Below are 19,044 nucleotides of genomic sequence, written 5' to 3'. Positions count from 1 at the left end.
GCATTGAATATACTGCATAATACTATATGTGAAATGCAATGCAAGAATTCTGACTGTGCATTTATGATAGCTGGTGACTACAACAAAGCAGATGTCGGAGAGGTGCTATAAAATTACTACCAAATTGTGGATTTTCCCACAAGAGGAGCAAGTACTTTGGACAAGGCTTACACTAACATAAAAGGGGCATGCAGAGCTGTACAACAACCAAACCTGGGTGGCTCTGATCACATCTTCATAAAAGTAGTACCAGCTTACAGACCTGTCTTTATCAGAGATAAGCCCACCATGAAACAAATCAGGGTCTGTTATTAAGGAGCCATAGAAAGTCAAAGGGGTTGCTTTGATACCACAAACTGGAATGTCTTCAGGGAGGCAGCCACAGTGAATAATCTGGTGAACATAGATGAATATACTGAGACAAATATGGCTTATTTCCAAATGTGTGGTGGCTGTAACGAACATCAAACATATTAAAGTAAGAGCCAACCAAAAACCATGTATTAACAGTAAGGTGTACAAGTTGCTGAGGGCAAGAAATATTGCTTTCAGGGCAAAGGATAAGAAGAGTCTAAGTCTGGCAAGGGCTAATCTAAAAAAGGGTATAAAGGAGGCCAAGAGGGAGTATGCAAAGAGGATACAAGGATGCTTTGAGGATGTGAAAGACTCTAAAAGCCTGTGGCATGCTGTTCAACAGCTAACTGACTACAAGAGCAAGTCATCTCAGTGTGATGATAGCACTGAATTTCCAGACAGTTTAAACACATTTTATGGCAGGTTTTGAAGAGAAAAACAACCTGGAGGCTGTAAAGCTTCTCAAGGACCTAAAGGAGGCAGTACTCCACTTCAGTGCTGTGAATGTAAGGAATCAACTGAGGAAAGTGAACCCCAGAAAGGCTGATGGCCCTGATAACATTCTGGGGAAAGTATTGAAAGGTTGTGCAAACGAATTCAGCATCTTCAATATCTCACTTGTCCAGGAAAAGGTACCAGCATGCTTCAAAGTTACCAGCATAATCCCTCTGCCCAAAAACGCCAATCCCACCTGCCTAAATGATTACAGGCTGGTGGCCTTTACATAAGATGTAAGGAAATGCTTCGAAGTACTGGTTAAAAGGCATTTGAGTACAGTACTACCCCAATCCTTTGACCAGCCTCAGTTTGCCTACTGGGCAAACAGATCAACTGCTGATGCCATTTCAGTGGCACTTCACCTCATATTGGAGCATCTTGAGGAGAACAACAACTATGCCAGGCTCTTGTTCATATATTTTGGCTCAGCATTCAATACGGTGATTCCTATACAACTTATAGAAAAGCTTATCAACCTTCACATAAATAAGGGGCTGTGCAACTGGATACTTGATTTCCTGACTGGAAGACCACAAAGGAGATGTGCTGGTAACAATATTTCAGGGAGTATTGCAATGAGCACCGGAGTACCGCAGGGTTGTGTGCTGAGTCCTCTACTGTTCACAGTCCTTACCCATGACTGCTCTGTGAAAACTAGCAACAACCACATCATCAGATTTGCAGATGACACCCGAGTGGTGGGACTCATAATTGTTGATGATGAGAGTGGGTATAGGAATGAGGTCAACTCCCTGATTGAATGGTGCAGTAACAATTTGGACATGAATGTCAATAAAACAAAAGAAATCATTATTGACTTCAGAAAAAGCTCTGTCAAGATCAACAGTGAAGAATTGGAGAGAGTCCAAACTACTAAGTTCCTGGGGGTACATATATCAGAGGATCTTTCTTAGAGTACAAATACAGGCCAGCTAATTAAAAAAGATCGCCAGCGATTACAGTTCCTAAGAAGGCTTAGAAAAGCAAAGCTCTCTGTGGATGCTTTAAATACCTTCTACAGAGGAGCCATCGAGAGCATTATTACCAGCAAACTGCACTGTATGGTTTGGTAACAGCACAATACCCGAAAAGAAGAAGCTGCAAAGAATAATAAGTACAGCTGAAAAGATTGTGAGCACTAGTCTTCCTACTTTACAGGAGCTCTTTGAAATTAGATGTAAAAAGAGGCCTCGCAAGATGCTGAGTGACCGTTCTTATCCAGTGTATGGTTGGTTCACTAAACTTGCATCTGGTAGAAGGTTACAGAGTATCTGCTGCAGTACTTCCAGATTCATGAAAAGTTGTTTTCCAACTGCAATAAGACTCATTTATGCAGACATTAATCTGGATGTATCAAAATTATAATAGATTATTACTCTCTCATTCTTTTCCTTTTTTCCATACAGTAATTCTATTTATTGCATACTAAAATTAATATATTGTCATTCAACTGCAATTCCAGTCACTTCCTTATGTGCAATATTACCCAATCTCACCTCTGAATATAGTGTACTTTTCTTTTCATGTGTTAATCATCTAGTTGTCAGCGTGTAAAGTATATATAAATGGTGTACAAGCATGTGTGTGTCACTACCTAGGCATTTTTTGTACTATAGTTATTGTTTATTCTTTAATACCTATCATGTCTTGCCTTTTTGTGTTTGTTTTTTCTTGTAAAAGATCTGACACTCAAAATTTCGTTTAGGTAGCACGTGTGCTTCCTAAATGACAGTAAAGTTTCTTTTGAATCTTTTTTGAATCTTTGATTCAACTACCAAGCCTTCTAAGGATAAGTGCCCCATTGTGGTCTCTCCCTTCCTTTCTGTTTTCTTCCTTTTACTGTAGTTTACATGTCATCCAGGAAGAAAAGATGTGATTGTGGAAAGCAGATTATCCATAAAGATAGACAAAAAAAAGTGTGCTACACACAACTGTATGCAGTGAGAGATTTTTCATACATCCCACCATTGTTTCTTTCCATTGATCTGGAGAATTGGCACTTGAAGTTTTTAGCTCAGGATGAGTCTGCCTGCATTGATGCTTAAACAGTGCTTAAGAAGAAAGCCAGCAAGGCATGTACTGATTCTGTTGCTGCTGTCCAGCCTACACCAGGCATCTCTGTTGGGATGGATGAAGATCCTGAGGACCAGCCGTAATGTCAGCTCCGTCTGCCGTGACCAAGTTAGAGGCCAGCATGAAGCTGTCTACCTGCATGCCTTCTGAAGCTGTACCTGCATCTGCTATAGATGTGGAGGGGGAACCATGGCTAATTATTTCTGAGGGGCCTAGGGGGATTCCCAAAATACTTGTCAAGGAAGAGGTGCCTGGTATCCTCACTGAATCTAGGCAGGGGGTCTGAACATCCTAGATTTGTTAAAGCTGATATTCCTTTACAAATGGACTAGGCATGCAGTACCTGTGGCTAAGGATCCCCACAAATAATGGCAGGTTTTAATTCAGAGGCTTTCCAATGCTCTTACAGCTTTTAAGCCCCTTCAACGTTCCATGGTTCCCCCTCCACAGCTGTACCAGATGTAAGCACAGCTTCAGCAGACATGCAGGTAGACAGCTTCATTCCTGCTTCTGTTCCATGGTCTTGCACTCCTTCTAAACATCCAAAATGGACTTGATTCATCTGTTGAAGAACTAGATTCTGGTAAGGAGTCATTGGCTTACTCTTCTCAGATTCACCCTCCTCTTGCCTTGTGGTCTGAGGCAGATTCACTTTCACCTGACACCCCTATGGACGAATTATATTTTGGGGAACATTTTAAGTGGAGCTGTTCCCAAGTTTCTGACATTCAAAAGTGTTATGAACTCTTGTAAACATCCTTGGCCTTCTGCAGTCCTTCTAGTGCTGAATGCCCTTTAGGATACTTTCACTGCAGCTTTTCGGGCCCCTGATTCTCAACCTCCTGCCCAGAAGAAGGCAGGCAGGCTCTTTAAAGTTCCTGAAGTTCAAATGTTTTTGTATAAAAGCGTTTCCTCTAACCCTGCTTTTAGTCTGTAGCACTGATAAATCATCCAAGTTACTGTACTCTTCTTAGCTTTTACCTTATAATAAGGACAGCATTGCCATGGATAGGTGTGGTAAAAAAAAGGATACACTTGTGCTACCTCAGTTTTCAGGGCTGTTAATTACCAACCATATGCCTAGGTATGTCCTAACTGTACTCTTCAACCTTGTGGATATTCTGGCTGATGTGCCTGATTTGGAGGGTAAGCCTTCTGCCATTTCCCTGTTATGCTCTGCTTCTCAGGTAGCTTGTCATTCTGTTAAATGCAGTTATGTCCTTCAGGGCATCTACATCCGTATCTGTAATGAGGAGGTATTCTTGGTTGCATCTCCAAGCTCTGCCTGAAGACATAAAGGCCAAATTATTAGACTCCTACGTAGACAACTGAATCTCTTTGGCACTGCTACTGTATTATTTCAGTACCTTCAGTATAAAGGTAAAGTTATGCAGGATTTGAAACAAGTCTTTGTCTGTCCTGTTCCTAAGTTTCAGAGAAATTATCCTGCTAAGCCTTCCTTTGATTGTAGGCAGTGTAAGCCGCCTTTTGGGGGCAAGAGTGCTTCTAGGGGAGTTTTTCCAGGCAAGGGTTCTCAGAGTTCTAAGGGTCAAAACCACTTTTCCCTGACAAATCTGCTTCTGTTTGACATTCAGCCAATGCTACCCCTTGGGCAGATTTCTCTGTCCCTCAGGTTGACTCTTTCTTTTCTTGTTTGGCAGCAGATAACCACTGATGTTTGGGTGCTTTCCGTTATCCAGAATGGTTATTTTTATGGTCTAGAAACCCATTTTTCCATTCAGAGGCCTTCTTCAGCCTCATCCTTGTCAGCTCTCACATTTTCCTTTGTTTTTTCATGATCTGGTGGTACAGGAAACCATCTAGTCTGTCCCCTTGTTTCATCAGAGAACATGTTTTTATTACAAAACATTTATGGTTCCAAGGAAGGAGGGGTCACTGAGGACCATTCTAGACCTGCTTGTTCTCAACACCTTTCTCAAGGTCCCCTTTTTCGGGATGTTTTTTTCTTCAGACACTTTCCTCTGTTGCTCCTTCAAGCTTTTCTGGTATGCCTTTATTTGAAGGAAGCTGATTTTTATATTCCTATTCACCTTTTGTTCAAGAAGTTTTACATTTCTCTGTTTCTTCCTCTCATTATCAGTTTTTTGCTTTGTCTTGTTTTTTCTTCTGCTCTGAGGGTCTTTACCAAATGTCTGGCCTTTGTCGTAGCCTTCGGCTGACTTCAGGGAATTCAAATATTCCCTTACTTGGATGATCTTTTTGATTTAAACTCCCTCTCAGCAGCTTCTTCCTCAGTATCTTCATTTCACTCCGAACTTAAGTCTATGTTGACTGCCTGTCAGAACCAAGTGCTCCTGGGTTGCAGAATTCAGACCATTTCAGTGATGACTTGTCACTCTTCTCCCAAGGTCCTCTTTTTGACTGCTTATTTCCAGCACCTTTTTCTTCTTCCAGTCCCTCCTGCAAGGGAATTTCATTGAGGTCTAGGATACATGGTATCCACCCTTTCCATGTTTCCCTTTGCCAAACTTCATATAAGGAAATTTTAATGGTGTCTCAAGACTGGCTCCAGCAGTGCCATCCTTCTCAGGCTTGAGTTCCACTGGTGGATTCACCAGATTTCCCTGAATGCAGGTCTGCCTTTTCAGGTTCTTCTCCCTACTCAAGAGCTGTACATGAAAGCTTCCGATCAAGGTTGGAGTGCCTCCTCCTGCAGTCTCAAAGTCCAGGATCTTTGGTCCCATCGACAACTGGCAGACCATATCAACATCAAGGAGATGAGAGCTCTAACTGTAGCTTTCCACGCCTTTCGCTCTCTTTGTGTTCCAGATCCTCTAAAGATTTTTGCAGATGATACCATAGTCATGTGGTACATCAACAAACAAGGAGCCACAAAATCGTACCTTCTTTGGAGGCTGGGTTTTAGGCCTGGTATTTTGCAGCCTGCCATTACTTGGTTCTTCAGGTAGTTTACATTCCTTCAGATAACAGTCTTGTGGCAGATCTTTTGAAATCCTCATGAATTGATGCTTCATAAGGACATGTTTCTGGACTTTACATCAGTGGGGTACTCTTGATGTAGATCTTTTTGCTTCCCCTCTGAGCAGACAACTTCCCAAATTCTGTTTGAATGCCAAGTTGTCTGGCTTGAAAAGTGGACACCATATCTTTTTCTTAGAAGAGGACGGTTGTGTGCCTTATTCCCCTCTTCCTGTACTACCAAAGGCCCTTCACAAGATCATGTGGGACAGGCCCAAAATCTTGCTAGTGACTCTCCTTTGGCCCAGACAGTTCTGGTTCCCCTTTTTTCATTGGGCCAGGGGCAGTCTTCGCAAGCTTCTTTACAGAATGGATCTCACACAAGATAAGGATCTCTCATTCACCCTCACTTGCCCATGCTTCACTTGAAACTTTGGGTGCCAGGGTTTTGATTCCTTTCAGATTCCAATTTCCTGAGGACATGCTTCAAGTTTTGCAGGAGGCCAGAAAACGCACTACTAGAAAATTCTATGTGACTAACTGGATAAGGTGCATAATTTGTTGTCTCAAGCATGACCTGGACCATTTTTCTGTGAGTATTGCTATGGTCCTTTCTTATGTATGTGAGTTGCTCATTTTTGGCTTGGCATATTCATCTTTTGTCAGGCATTTCTACTTGTCTTCCTCTGACTCCACCTCTGACTTCTGGGTTTGAAGTCAAGCATTTTCTGAAAGGGTCCTTCATATTCGGCCTCCAAGAAAGCCTATTCCTCCTTCGTAGGACCTTAATTTTGTTCTTGAGAAATTGAGTCAGTTTACTTTTGAACTTGTTTCCTGTTCCCTATAACATTGTACATGGAGGACTGTATTGTTGGTGACTGTTAATTCTCCCAAGAAGGTCTTTGAACTTCAAGCATTCATAGCTTCATAGGTAAGTACTAGGCTAGCTGCCTTTGTGGACTGTTTTAAGCCTAGCTAAGTTCCTCATGACAGTTGCACCCTTTTTGTTTTTTAACAATGATAGGCTGTCTCTTCATACCAGTCCTTTTTTTATGCCTAAGGGGGTTAATGATTTGTCTTTGAATCAAGCAAGCCATCTCCTCTTGGCTAAGACCATTTCTTTTTGTCATTCTTTTCTTGGCAAGCAGCTTTCTTCATCTGTTCATACTCATTCTATGAGGGCAGTGGCCTCTCCTGGTGCTATTTTCAAGGGTCTGGATACTAGATTCTTTTTGGAAGCTGCTTCTGTTGACATTTGTACCAAACATTACAAGTTGGATGTAATTTTTAGGGCCAGGACAGGTTTTGCCAAGGCCATCCTTCATGGCTTTTTGGAAGACTCTTCTGTGACTTCTTCCTGCCATACTGTTCAGTAGTTTTGTACTCTCCCAAGAGTGAAGACTACTTCAACAGTGATAAGGAAGGACGTAGTACAGATGTGTAAGATCTTGCCATAACAGTAGATGTGCTGCTTCTCACTGTTGCAGAATTTTGTTCCTCCCTTCTACCCCCTGTTACTTTATGTTGCCTTCCTTCTTGCTGAGGGGGTCTTTCTTGCATTGTTTTCTCCTCCTTCTTCCCTTCCTTGATGTACATGGTATTGTTTTCTTCTGGAGTTGCTCTGGTTCTTCTGGGGCACTTCAGTTCTGAGGATTAGGAGTTCATATGTCACATGTCCTATATACAAGGTATAAGGTGCATGTATATATATATATATATATATATCTGTCTGATGTATGGCACTTAAGAAGATATAAAGACTTTGGTATGCTAACCAGAGGCAGGATATCCCAAGAGTGAAGAATACTGCAACAGTGAGAAGCAGGACATTTATTTAATGGTAAGATCTTGCACAACTGTGCTTTCTTCCACTAAATGAGTTAATATATCTATCTGCAGATAAATTAATTTACTTTGTTTCCTCATTGTTTTCATAGTTTCCTTGTGAGGCACTGAATCAATGGCTTTGTTAAAGACTTGATAGAGTGAAGTAGTATAAATACTACCTTGAGTCTCCCCTGAAAAGAGGTTACTAGCTTAGTGGGACTAGCCTGGTCATCAAAAGGATAAAAAAAAAAAAAAAAAAAACTTGAGAAAGTTACGATCAAGGATACAGATGCACTTTTCATTATTGCTACTGTAAAAACTGTATGACACTGGACATTATTCCAAGGAGTTTGAGAGCATTTAAAAGTCCAAGTGCACCATTTGACTACTAGGATGCGAATGAGAGCATATTTGTAAAAAAAAAAAAAAACTAGATTGCAGCAGTTTATAACTGTACCCTAGAATGGGTAGCAGCGTGCAGAGAAAAGGGACATATTTATGCAAAACAAATTAGTTATTGAAACTAAAGACCTTAGTGAACAACTGCTGGAAAACAGCTAACCCAGATTAATTAAATTGCATGATAAAAATATTTATGCAAAATTTAATTAAAACAACTTAAATGGAGCTGGTTAATATGAAACCTACAATACAGTGTGATTTGGGAGGTTATTCAAAAGTGGTCACATTTCATTGACAACAATAAGAGCCTTGCAATAGGAGAGACATAAATGATGTCAAACATTAATATTGAGCTCTGCTGGTAGTGGTACATTAAAGAGAACAACAACAACCACTGGAAGCAGCTTAGAAGCCCTTATGACCTTCAGTAACTTGGATTTACTCATTTTAAATTTGTGGAGGTGAAAGACATTACAAATGGAAGGGTTTGGGGAGAGCTGCAACAGCACCAAGTTTTAAAGTTAAAAAGCCTTTTTATATATTTTTTAAACAGTTGATTTCAGATGAAAATAAGGAAAGCTTGCAAAGCAGTAAAAAGTTTTAGTGGTAGCAAGTCGTTATCACTGTTGGGGATAAAGGAACAGTGGTTAGAGTACATACTGACAGAAGGCTTTTGAGTGATGCCTTTTCTGATCTCTTGATGTCTGAGGTAGTGCTCTACACATTGCAAATTAGTGCCTGTAGAAGTTACTTAGCATTAATTCGTTTAACTAAAACAATGTCAAAATGCTGATGTGTAATTTTCAGTCCCTGTAATGAGTTTGGACTAAACTGGTATGTGGAATTTTGGGTCACATTGTTCAAGTCCATTTCCACTTTACTTTTAATGGTAGATGAAGTACACCTTACATGGTTTCAACAAAGGCTGCCACAAAATATCAAGAATGCATTATAGTTAAACCCTGAGTCAATCTAGGCTTTAATATTTTCTGTATTGATGCATTGGGCCTCATGCACTTCAGTTATAGGATTACAGATCCTCAGTGTATAACACTTCATACTACTACAGTGTATACTGAAATCTGCTCCACTTACCTTCAATACTTGGAGTTATTTTTCTTCTGACTTTGTATGCTTTTCCTATTCGATCTCCCTGTTAAAACTTAGTACTTATTTGGATTCCACCCAAATGTTATGATATACTTTTCAGCAGCTTTCTACAGCAAAGAACCTGCAGTTGTGGGTGAGTTTCCTTATCACGACAGTAGATCGATTAGTCACTGTAACAGTAAAGTTTTCTACCCACTGTCTCTTGATTACTTTTATAGATAATTTGATTTATGGTGAATTTGTTTAATAATACAAACTTAGGGCTGTTTGTCTGTTGCATCCATACTGCCTGAAGGACCTGAATTAGCTACTTGCTCACCTGTAGTACTGCACTCTGGCTGGAGGCTGAGTTAATTGGAGGGAAAGGAACCCATGACTTTTAGAATTTCAGGCTGGAGAAGATACATATAGGTAGTCTTTAGCCTAAATATAATGATTTATACAGATGATGCATATAGGCAGGAATTGTCTTAAATATTATGATTTATTGTTACAGTAACTACTCATGGACAATCTGCTGTAATGTTTCCGTGCTGCTGGCAAGGAAAATTTGGCAGTTGACAAACATACCTTCTTAAACGTACTGAAGAATGTATGGTCCTTTTGGTAAAAGAAGGCTAATATCTTTGTGGTAATCAAAAATTCTGCCAGCAGGGTGATTATTTGTAGTGCGTGTTTGTATGATATGACAGTGGTAGACATCTGTGTAGTTATCTCATAAGTTGCTGCATATCTTTACCACACACTGGAGCCTGGACTATAAATCCATAAATAGAGCATTGTTTGGGAGTACTGTCCTTTACTGTGTTGTGAACTGAAAGGCTTTTTCTGTACTCTTAAGGTTCTAGGGGATATAATTTATGATTATCTCAGATATTCCATTCCCTGCAGCATACTCCTCAGAGTAAGATGCAGAGGATTATCATTGAATCTGTAATCATACAATAGCAAAACATTCACCTTAAAACCAAAGCAAAGCTTGAGGCTTGTCATTCCAGATATCTGTTTTGAGGACAGATAGTGGTTCGTTATAATTTGTGGCCAGATTATAATCTTTTATAATACATGGGAAGCTTTAACTACCCCCATCAATAAAGGTTTTTGGGCCATGCAAAGTCTGTAGCAGCTTTCAGAGGTGTTGGTAGCATAGTGCTATACTTATTTTGTGTTGCCACACAAACGGCATTGATTAATTATGCTGCAGCCTTTAAAGCTGTTAGCTGCTTCCTGATGTGATAGTGTGGCCATGTGAGGTTTGTTTCTTTTAGAATATCTATAATGATGTATAAGAACCTGTTTATAACCATGTTGCAGTGCATTGAGCTCTGCACTTATGTTCCAAATCATCATCATCATCCTGTACTGTCTGTCACAGAATGACAAGAAACTAGAATAGCTTTAAAAACTATTAGATCAGTCTGCCAAAATTTTCAATAAAAGGTGTGGCAGAGTGAGGTGTCTAACAACTTTTTAAAGCCGTCTGTTCCTCGGGGGGGACATTTTGCTGCTGCCCTCTGTCGGTGTGATAGTGTTAAATGTTGTACATCTTTCAGATCCAGAAAAGTACACCATGTTGCTACATTTTTTCCTGCAACTGGCAGTATGTGAAGCTCCATGCACTACAAAATTAGAATCAGGTTTCCTATTTTTATATTATGATCTTGACATGGATGTCAAGATTCACCTCAAAGTAAGATTACTCACCAAAAAGCAACTGAAACAAATACACTTGAAGATAACAAAAAATATAGGTCAGGCAAATGAACGAGAGGAAATCAATTGATCCAAATAATACAAAATAATAACATTTATTTAATGTTAACTAAGTGCTTTCGCCCTCTATCCTCAGGGCTTCATTAGAATGGTAAGTCATCAATATGCCTGGCTTTAAATAATAAATCTGGCATTGTTCTTTCCATTTGAACTTCAGCCTGAGGGACTCTGATCCAGCACAGATCTGACTCGGTCGCATACTTTAGCATCAGATCCAAAGCTCCAAGCTCTTCCACTACCTATAATGCCCCTGTCTCCCTCCTCCCCTCAGATCTCGTTTGCTGCTCATTCAAACAGCAGTGTGATTAAGTAGTTCAGAGGCTCTTTCTCCTTCTGTTTTGTACTATTCTACTTCTTCTGGCCTTTTTTCTACCCTACCCCATCCTTGCACTCAGGCGTCAGTTCCATTTAAAAAAAACAAAATAAACTTTGCTTTCTCTCTTCACTCTCCTTTCCTGTAGTGTAGCAGGTGAGAGTGTGTACTTCACTGTTAGCCATGGCTGAAACTCCTAAGCCTGACTTTATGAAATGCACAGTGTGTGGGCATAAACTTCCCCCCTTCAGATGCCCACACTCTGTGTGTGGTTTGTTTGGGTGTGCCCCACTTAGATACCTCCTGTTCGATCTGCGTGGGCTTCAACCCCCATGCATTGATCGACAGGAGGAACAAGCTTATTCTCAAAGGCCTCCTTCTCCCCCCTTCTTCGGAGGCCTCTGCTTCTTCTTCCTCCTCCCCGGCTTCTCAACCTCCCACCAAGAAGGCCGGGGACGGGGAAAAGATCTGACATAAATAGTGGGATCGACCCAGGAAGCAGTCCACTGAATGCTCTTCCTTAGCAGAATCCCCAGTCAAGTCCTAGCCAGATCTTAGCCCGGGCTCCCCTCGGCTCTGGTCGCCTCACTTCTCTCCAGAGCTGGAGGCCACTCAGGCTCGATCCCTCTCTCTCTGCCTCCCGTTGGTGCTATTCCAGACCTGGGTCGGTGATGTCTTCCATCCGGTCCTCTTAGAGCCTTTCTCAAGCAAAGGTGGACAGGATGATGTGGAAATTGATTCAGGCCCAGATCTAGGTGGGAGTCCTGCCTGCTCTGTCCTTCTCTGGGGCCGGGGGTATTCAGACCTCCTTCCTCCCGATTACTCCTTCTCCGATCCGACCCCTGGTTTTCAAGTCTTTGGGTCCAAGGTTCCCTGCTGTTGAGGGGTTAGCTCTGATGGTTCCAGGTACGTCAACACGGACTGTTGCCCTGAGTGGTTTTGCTCCATTTTCCGAGCCGACCAACTCTCGGAGCCGAAGCCTCAGCGTCAGATCTGAGGGGGTGGCGTCGACTTCAAGGTTTTCAGAGTCATCTCTCCCTCTCGGGGTTTTGGTATTGGGGCCCTGGCTCTGGCTCCTTCCCCAGTGCAGGGAGTAGCGGATTTGGCCTTGGTCATTCCAATTTCAGGGATCCACTCGCCTTCTACCTTCAACGTGGTGGAGAGGGTCCTTTTGGTTTCTCTGAAACCTCTTGACACTCTCATCCTCGCAGTCTGTCCTTGCTCCCTCTTTTTCTGGATCTGAGTCTGCCATCCTGCCCCCTCAGGGACAGCCTGTTGCCACTTCGCCCCAGGGGGTTCCCACATGGGAACTTCCCAAAGGTTTCAAGTCCTCCCTGAAACTTCTCCCTGAGGAGGTCCCAAGGAAGCACACGTGCAAGAGGAGGCACTTGGACTCCCCGACGAGTCCCTCATGGAGGATGCCAACTTGGAGGAAGGGGAGGGTTCCTCCCCTATCACTCCTGGAGGATGTCTCCTTTGGAGACATAATGGAACTTCTGCATCAACACAGCAAATGGTCTACCCAGAAGCCCAACCCGGATGAGTCAGTATTTCTGGAGGCGTTTGGCACAGGACCCTCTACCTCCTTGGCGTATCCTCCCATGGATCTTATATCAGCTAGGACATGGAAGGAACCAGATATGGTTGAGCCTATCCCCAGGCACCTGGACAAAGTACTTAGCGCTCTCTCAGATAGGCTGTATTGCTCCAAATGGGCTCCAGTCAATGCCATTGTGGTTGCGGCGGCCACCAAAAAAGAACTCTCACAGGAGAGCTCCATGGTCCATCCCCCAGACAAGGAGTCTCAGGCTATGGATCATTTTTGGAAGCAGACCTACACGTCAGTCACATTTGCTTTACGTGCGCTGAATTGTTTGCCACATGTAATCAGATTGCAGAGGGACCTTGTTAAAGAGGTCGCTGAGTCTGCCCCAAGGTCCATGTTGGCAGAGGAGAAAAAGTTTTTTTCCTCCCGCATGGCCACCCTCACTTCCATCTCGAATACTTCCATGAGGCTCCTATCACATGCAACTGAAGATGCCTCTAGAGCTGCTAGAACAGGTGTAGCCATTAGGCGTCACACCTGGCTCTGGCTTTGTGCTTTCTCGGAGCTCTTCAAAGCATCTTTCATGAATGCCCCTTATGATGGTTCCACCTTGTTTGGAAAAATGGTTCGTGATACTTTAGTCCAGAGCGAGAAGAATGGAAAGACTTTGTCTGCCATTGAGATCCGCTTCTCCACTCCACAGTGATCCTTTGCTAGGAATCAGCTTTAAGTTAAGAAGATGTGGTTCCAGAAGTCTCAAGGTTCTCCACAGAATGCTCAAGATTTGCCTTCCTCTAGAGGCAGAGGGGGATATGACAGATACCACCCTCGTGGCAGGGAAGCCCGAGGAACCAAAGGCTTCAGGATCACTTCCCAGACAGACCCCTCGTAGCAGCCCTGAAGAGTTGCCCAACTGCTCGTATCTGGAGGCAGTTGGGGGATGACTATATCTGCACCCAACAGCTTGGGAATCTGTTACCAATGATCATTGGGTTCTGCAGATCATGTCCAGGGGATACTTGATTCCTTTCTTCATCCCAGAGTCCCTCCTGGATGTTCCACCTGGTCAGTGGGAAGAGGTAGGCATAGAAATGGCCAGGCTGCTCAAAAAATGAGTCATCCAGCCCGTCCCCCCAGACCAAGCTGGGTTAGGCATTTTTTCCATTTTCTTTTTAGTGCCAAAGAAAATGTGGGACTTCAGACCCATTCTGGATCTTTCAACTTTGAATCTGTCGGTTGCCAACACGAAATTCCGGATGGTTACTCTTCAGTCCAACCTGCTCTTCCCGAAGATAAATGACTGGATGTGCTCGATGGACCTCCAAGATGCATACTACCATATCAAGATGAGCAGGTGCTCTTGGACGTTCTTCTGCTTCCGGCTGAGAGCCAATCACTTTCAATTCAGAGCACTTTTCTTTGGGCTCAATACTGCTACCCCCCCCCCGGGGTTCACCAAAGTGATGACGGTTGTGGCAGCTCACCTGTGGCTGCATGGGTCTCAGGTCTTCTTCTACCTGGACAGTTGGCTCCTTTCCGCTTCTCAAGGCATCGACTGATTCGAGCCAGGGATTATCTTCTTCAGACTGCTCAGTACCCAGGTATAACCATAAACCTCAACAGATCTCAGCTGGCACCAATGCAGGTTCTGAATTTCATAGGTGCTCTGTTAGATACTACCCAGGGCAGGGTGTTTATACCTCCGGACAGACTGTTTTCACTCTGTCATCATGTGAATTACATTTTTCAAGCCAGCCTTCCCCCAGCGAGTTCAGTTCTTCGGGCGTTGGGGTCCATGGCAGCCACGATTACTCTCATTCCAGCTGTACATCTTCATATGAGAGTTCTTCAGTGGACCTTAGCCATTCACTGGTCCTTGCTAGACCTTCCCTTGTCGTGTCCTGTTCGATTGTCTTGTGTTTGCAAGGACTGCCTTCTTTGGTCACTGCAATCCCCGAACTTCCTTTAGGGTCGTTCTTTTGTTCTTCCCTCCCCTGCAATCACAGTGACCATGGACGCTTCCCTTCTCAGGTGGGGGGCATTGCATGGGAAGGACAATCCAAGGCATGTGGTCCTCTCTGGAGACCAGTCTGCATATTAGTGCCCTGGAGGTGAGGGCAGTGCTTCTGATGTTGCAAGCTTTCCATGTCATTCTTCCTCCGGGGACTATTGCCATGCAGATGGACAATATGTCAGTAGTTTTGTGCATCAAGAAACAGGGGGGGGACCAGATCTTATACCCTTTGCCACAAAGCCATGAGATTGTGGGAATGGGCGATCTCCACCAGCCGTTTTCTGGTGGCAATGCATATTCCAGCGAGGTCCAACATATTGGTGGACAGGCTCAGCAGGTCTATTCTGAAGCCTTACGATTGGTCTCTGAATCCTTCAGTAGTAGAACAGATCTTTCTAAAATGGTGTCAGCCTTGCTGCAATCTCTTCGTCTCTCCTTCCAACACAAAGTGCAGTGAGTATTTCGCTCTGAACCCCTCTCTGGGGGAGTCCCCCAGAGACGCTTTAGTCCATGCTTGGCCTTCCGGTCTACTTTATTGCCCCTTTCTGGCCTCGCCAAGTTTGGTGCCCCACTCTGTGGTCTCATGTAGTGTGTCCACCTTGGATGTTAGATCCGGTTCCGGATCTGATCACACATCTCTCAAGGATCCCTCATCCAGACTTAGTCAGTTTCAAGCTCACGGCTTGGCTGCTGCAGTCCCCATGACAATTAGGACTCCTGGGCTGTCTTTTCCTGTTAAGAAGATCTTGGTAGCAGCTCACAAATCTTCTACTAGGAAGGGTTATTCGAGTAACTGGAAGTGTTTCTTAATCTGGGCTTCTCAGCATGACCTGGATCCTTTCACTGCACCAGTTTTGACCATTTTAGAGTTTTTGGGAGATATTTTTAATCATGGTGCTAGCTTCTCTACAGTTAAGTTTTAATTGGCAGCAATTTCTAATTTGCACATAGGTGAAAATTACGCTTCTTTGGCTTCTTCCAAACTTTGTAAGGCTTTTTTGAAGGCACCTTGGTGTTGCAGGCCCTGGTTTCATCTCCTTTCGAACCAGAGACCATGGTTGAGTTGCAGTTTCTGTCATGGAAGACAGCTTTTTTGGTTGCAATTACCTCAGCAAAGAGGGTTTGTGAGATCCAAACCTTATCTGTCAAGCCCCATTATGTGGTATTCCATAAAGATAGGGTGTCCCTGTGGACTAATCTATCTTTTTTACCCAAGGTAGCATCAGAGTCTAATTTTAACCAGGTCATCAGTTTGCCAGTTTTCTTTCCAAATTGCCAGAATAAGGGAGAATACAAGCTGCATTTGCTTGATTTTCACAGGCAACTGCATTTCTATTTGCATAGAACAAAATCCTTTCATAAGTCTGATCAACCTTATTTCATTTTCTAAACTTTTCTTGGGTATGCCTGTTTCTATATTACTGTTGCTTGATGAATTTCTGAATGTATTTCTTTGGCCTATCGAACAAAAGATTTATCTTCTCTAGGGCATGTCCGGGCACATTCCACCAAGTGTGTTGCTACTTCTACGACTTTTTGGTCCAGGGTTTCTTTAGATGATATCTGCTCTGCAGCTATCTGGGCATCATCGCAAACCTTTATTTCCCATTACAAACTGGACCTTTTTCCAGGGGCAGGGCATCCTTTGGCTCAGCTGTGCTCTAGAACATCCTTCCTTGAGGACCTCCCAGGATTTATTGGTAGCTGGGGACTCTGTCTTTCGGGTTGAAGTTCAAATGAAAACAACATTGCCAGATAAAGAAGTTATGTACTTACCATAACTTTCCATCTGAGTTGTTGCTTTTCATTTGTCTTCAGTCATCCCTCCCTCCTTCCCCATGCCTTGTGTGGGCTGCATAGTGGACCGGATGAATAGGCATAGCCCCTCCATCTTGGCTTGCTTTACCTTTGCTAAGTCTTTTGTGGGTTGTGCCAAGTCTTATAGGCATATTGCTCTAGGTTGGGATGCTGCTGTTCTGCAACAAACTCGATCTGAGGGGAGGAGGGAGACAGGGGCATTATGGGTAGGGGGGGGAACTTGGAGCTTTGGATCCGATGCTGAAGTATGCAGCAGACTCGGATCCATGCTGGATCTGAGTCCCTCAGACTGAAGACAAATGAAAAGCAACAACTCAGATGGAATGTTATGGTAAGTACATAACTTGTTTTTAACAATCAATCAAAAATTCAGTTAAAGTTTAAATTGAATTTAAAGAAATATTAACTTAAAAATTCACACAGTTGAAGAAGCATATATAAGTAGACATTCATTTTTATTTGAGCAATTGATTTCCTCTCATTTATTCACTTGTCTAATATTTTTGTTATCTTCAGACACTAACAACTTGGTTTTGATTGGAGTTCTGATCATCATGTGTATTATATGCTCACTTTGTGTGCTCCACATATAAAATAATGGGTCTACCTGACAACACTGACGCACTACAACACCGACAACTAAATCACTGACACCACATAACCGAAAGTTCACAAACACGAAACCTCACATGCCCGACACACCACAATCCCGACAATCAACAAACAAAACAAATCCCCTGTCCAAAATGCACACACACAGCACAAGCACACCAAAATCCTCACAAACCCACACTAAACCTTACATACACAACTATCTATAACCTTAACCCAAACCCTAACCCTAAGGTCCGTCACTATCACACACTCACCTAACCCGCGCCCTAACCCTAACTCACTTAACCCACCCCTAACCCTAAAGACTGTCACTATCGCACACTCAGCTAACCCGTGCCTAACCCTAACTCACTTAACCCGCCCCTAACCCTAAAGACTGTCACTATCGCACACTCACCTAACCCGCGCCCTAACCCTAACTCACTTAACCCACCCCTATCCCTAGAGTCCGTCAATATCACACACTTACCTTACTCACACCTTAACCCTAACGTCCGTCACTACTGCATACTTACACAGCCTTTTCACATGCCGGTGTTCTCAGCGTCAGGGTTTTCATCCGTCGGTCATCTCAGTTTTCGATCTTCTGGTGTCGGTGTTCTCAGCTTTCGGCGTTGTCAGGTAGACCCAAAATAACATATATGAGTACCTATTAAATGATTTTCAGAAGAACATTCTGCCCTTTGATCACTATGTTCTTTTACCATCCTCCCTTGCCTTGAACACTGCAGCTGTGATTTTGTGGCAGCAGGATGGTCTGCAAGTAAATTTCAGGTTTATAATTGTATAACCTTGCCCATTAGTATTTTTCTTGCAGAGGGTGCTGTAGCCAAATTTCCCCAGTCAGAATGAATACCACCTCAGGTTTCCCCTGAACAAATCATAAGCAAATAAGTAAGGAAGTAATTAAATAAATAAATGTAATTGCTTTTCGAGGTGAGGGTTGACAGGAGTACATCTGCTACTCAACTCTAGTCCAGGAGACCCAATGTGTGGTCTAAATGAGGTGCATACATGCTTTTAGAACAAGAGCTTGAGAGTTTGAGAACTATAAGATGTTCCCAGATTTTTCACTCACTGTAGTGAACCCTCTCAGATTTGCTGATATGGTAGGTGCTCATATATGAGTTTCAGGGCAAGAAACACAACTCAGTCATTTGAATGCACTCTTTAATTAAAAACTATAACCAGAGATAGAGCATAACTTTTGTCTTGCAGTATGTATTCATTTTATTTATTTTTTTGCTGCAACAGCTGGTCAATGTTATCATTTTTTTCTAGTTGGTGAAACACTTGCAACTTATGAAGAAAACACTAGAGATTTTCTTTATCCAGGCCCCAGGCTTACCCCCACCTATCCTGGCTCAGATCGAGAGTTGCTGCTGAAGAGATCCACATCATTTCCAGTAAGTGTTTCTTATATACACCATGCCATCCATTGTAAGTGAAGGGAGATACACCCCAGGGTTTCTCGTTATTAGCACTTATTTTTGTAGATGCTGTAGTGTTGCATTTTCATTTTCAATGTCATCAATAGACTTTCCAAACCAAAGTGTTCTGTTCTGTTGTCTCGTACTTTCTAGCACTTCTGTATAGTTCTTTTGTATACACATCAATTTAATTGTCTTGCACAAGAAATTCTATGTAAGGGAGATGCTAGTAATTTTCCCTTCCTTTCATGCAAGGGAAAGTAGTTGCATTTACTGATGCCAAACTTTTTTTCTAGGAATGATTAATGCTAGTAGCATTGTATCTTACTTT

The 19,044-nt window shown here is 42.7% G+C and overlaps 1 protein-coding gene across 1 annotated transcript in view; it reads left to right on the top strand.

Annotated features, from left to right (window-relative positions):
* Positions 1-19,044, top strand: part of SPATA6 (spermatogenesis associated 6) — a 1,891,174-nt gene that overhangs the window by 406,030 nt on the left and 1,466,100 nt on the right. The window contains exon 5 of the mRNA XM_044085978.1: positions 18,565-18,689. Coding sequence (XP_043941913.1) covers positions 18,565-18,689 — 125 coding nt within the window. The remainder of the gene's footprint in view (positions 1-18,564; positions 18,690-19,044) is intronic.

This window comes from Protopterus annectens, chromosome 10.part0 (assembly GCF_019279795.1).
Source record: "Protopterus annectens isolate FY-2018-M chromosome 10.part0, PAN1.0, whole genome shotgun sequence".
Taxonomy (NCBI): Eukaryota; Metazoa; Chordata; order Ceratodontiformes; family Protopteridae; genus Protopterus; species Protopterus annectens.
This window is presented reverse-complemented; position numbering and strand designations above follow the sequence as displayed.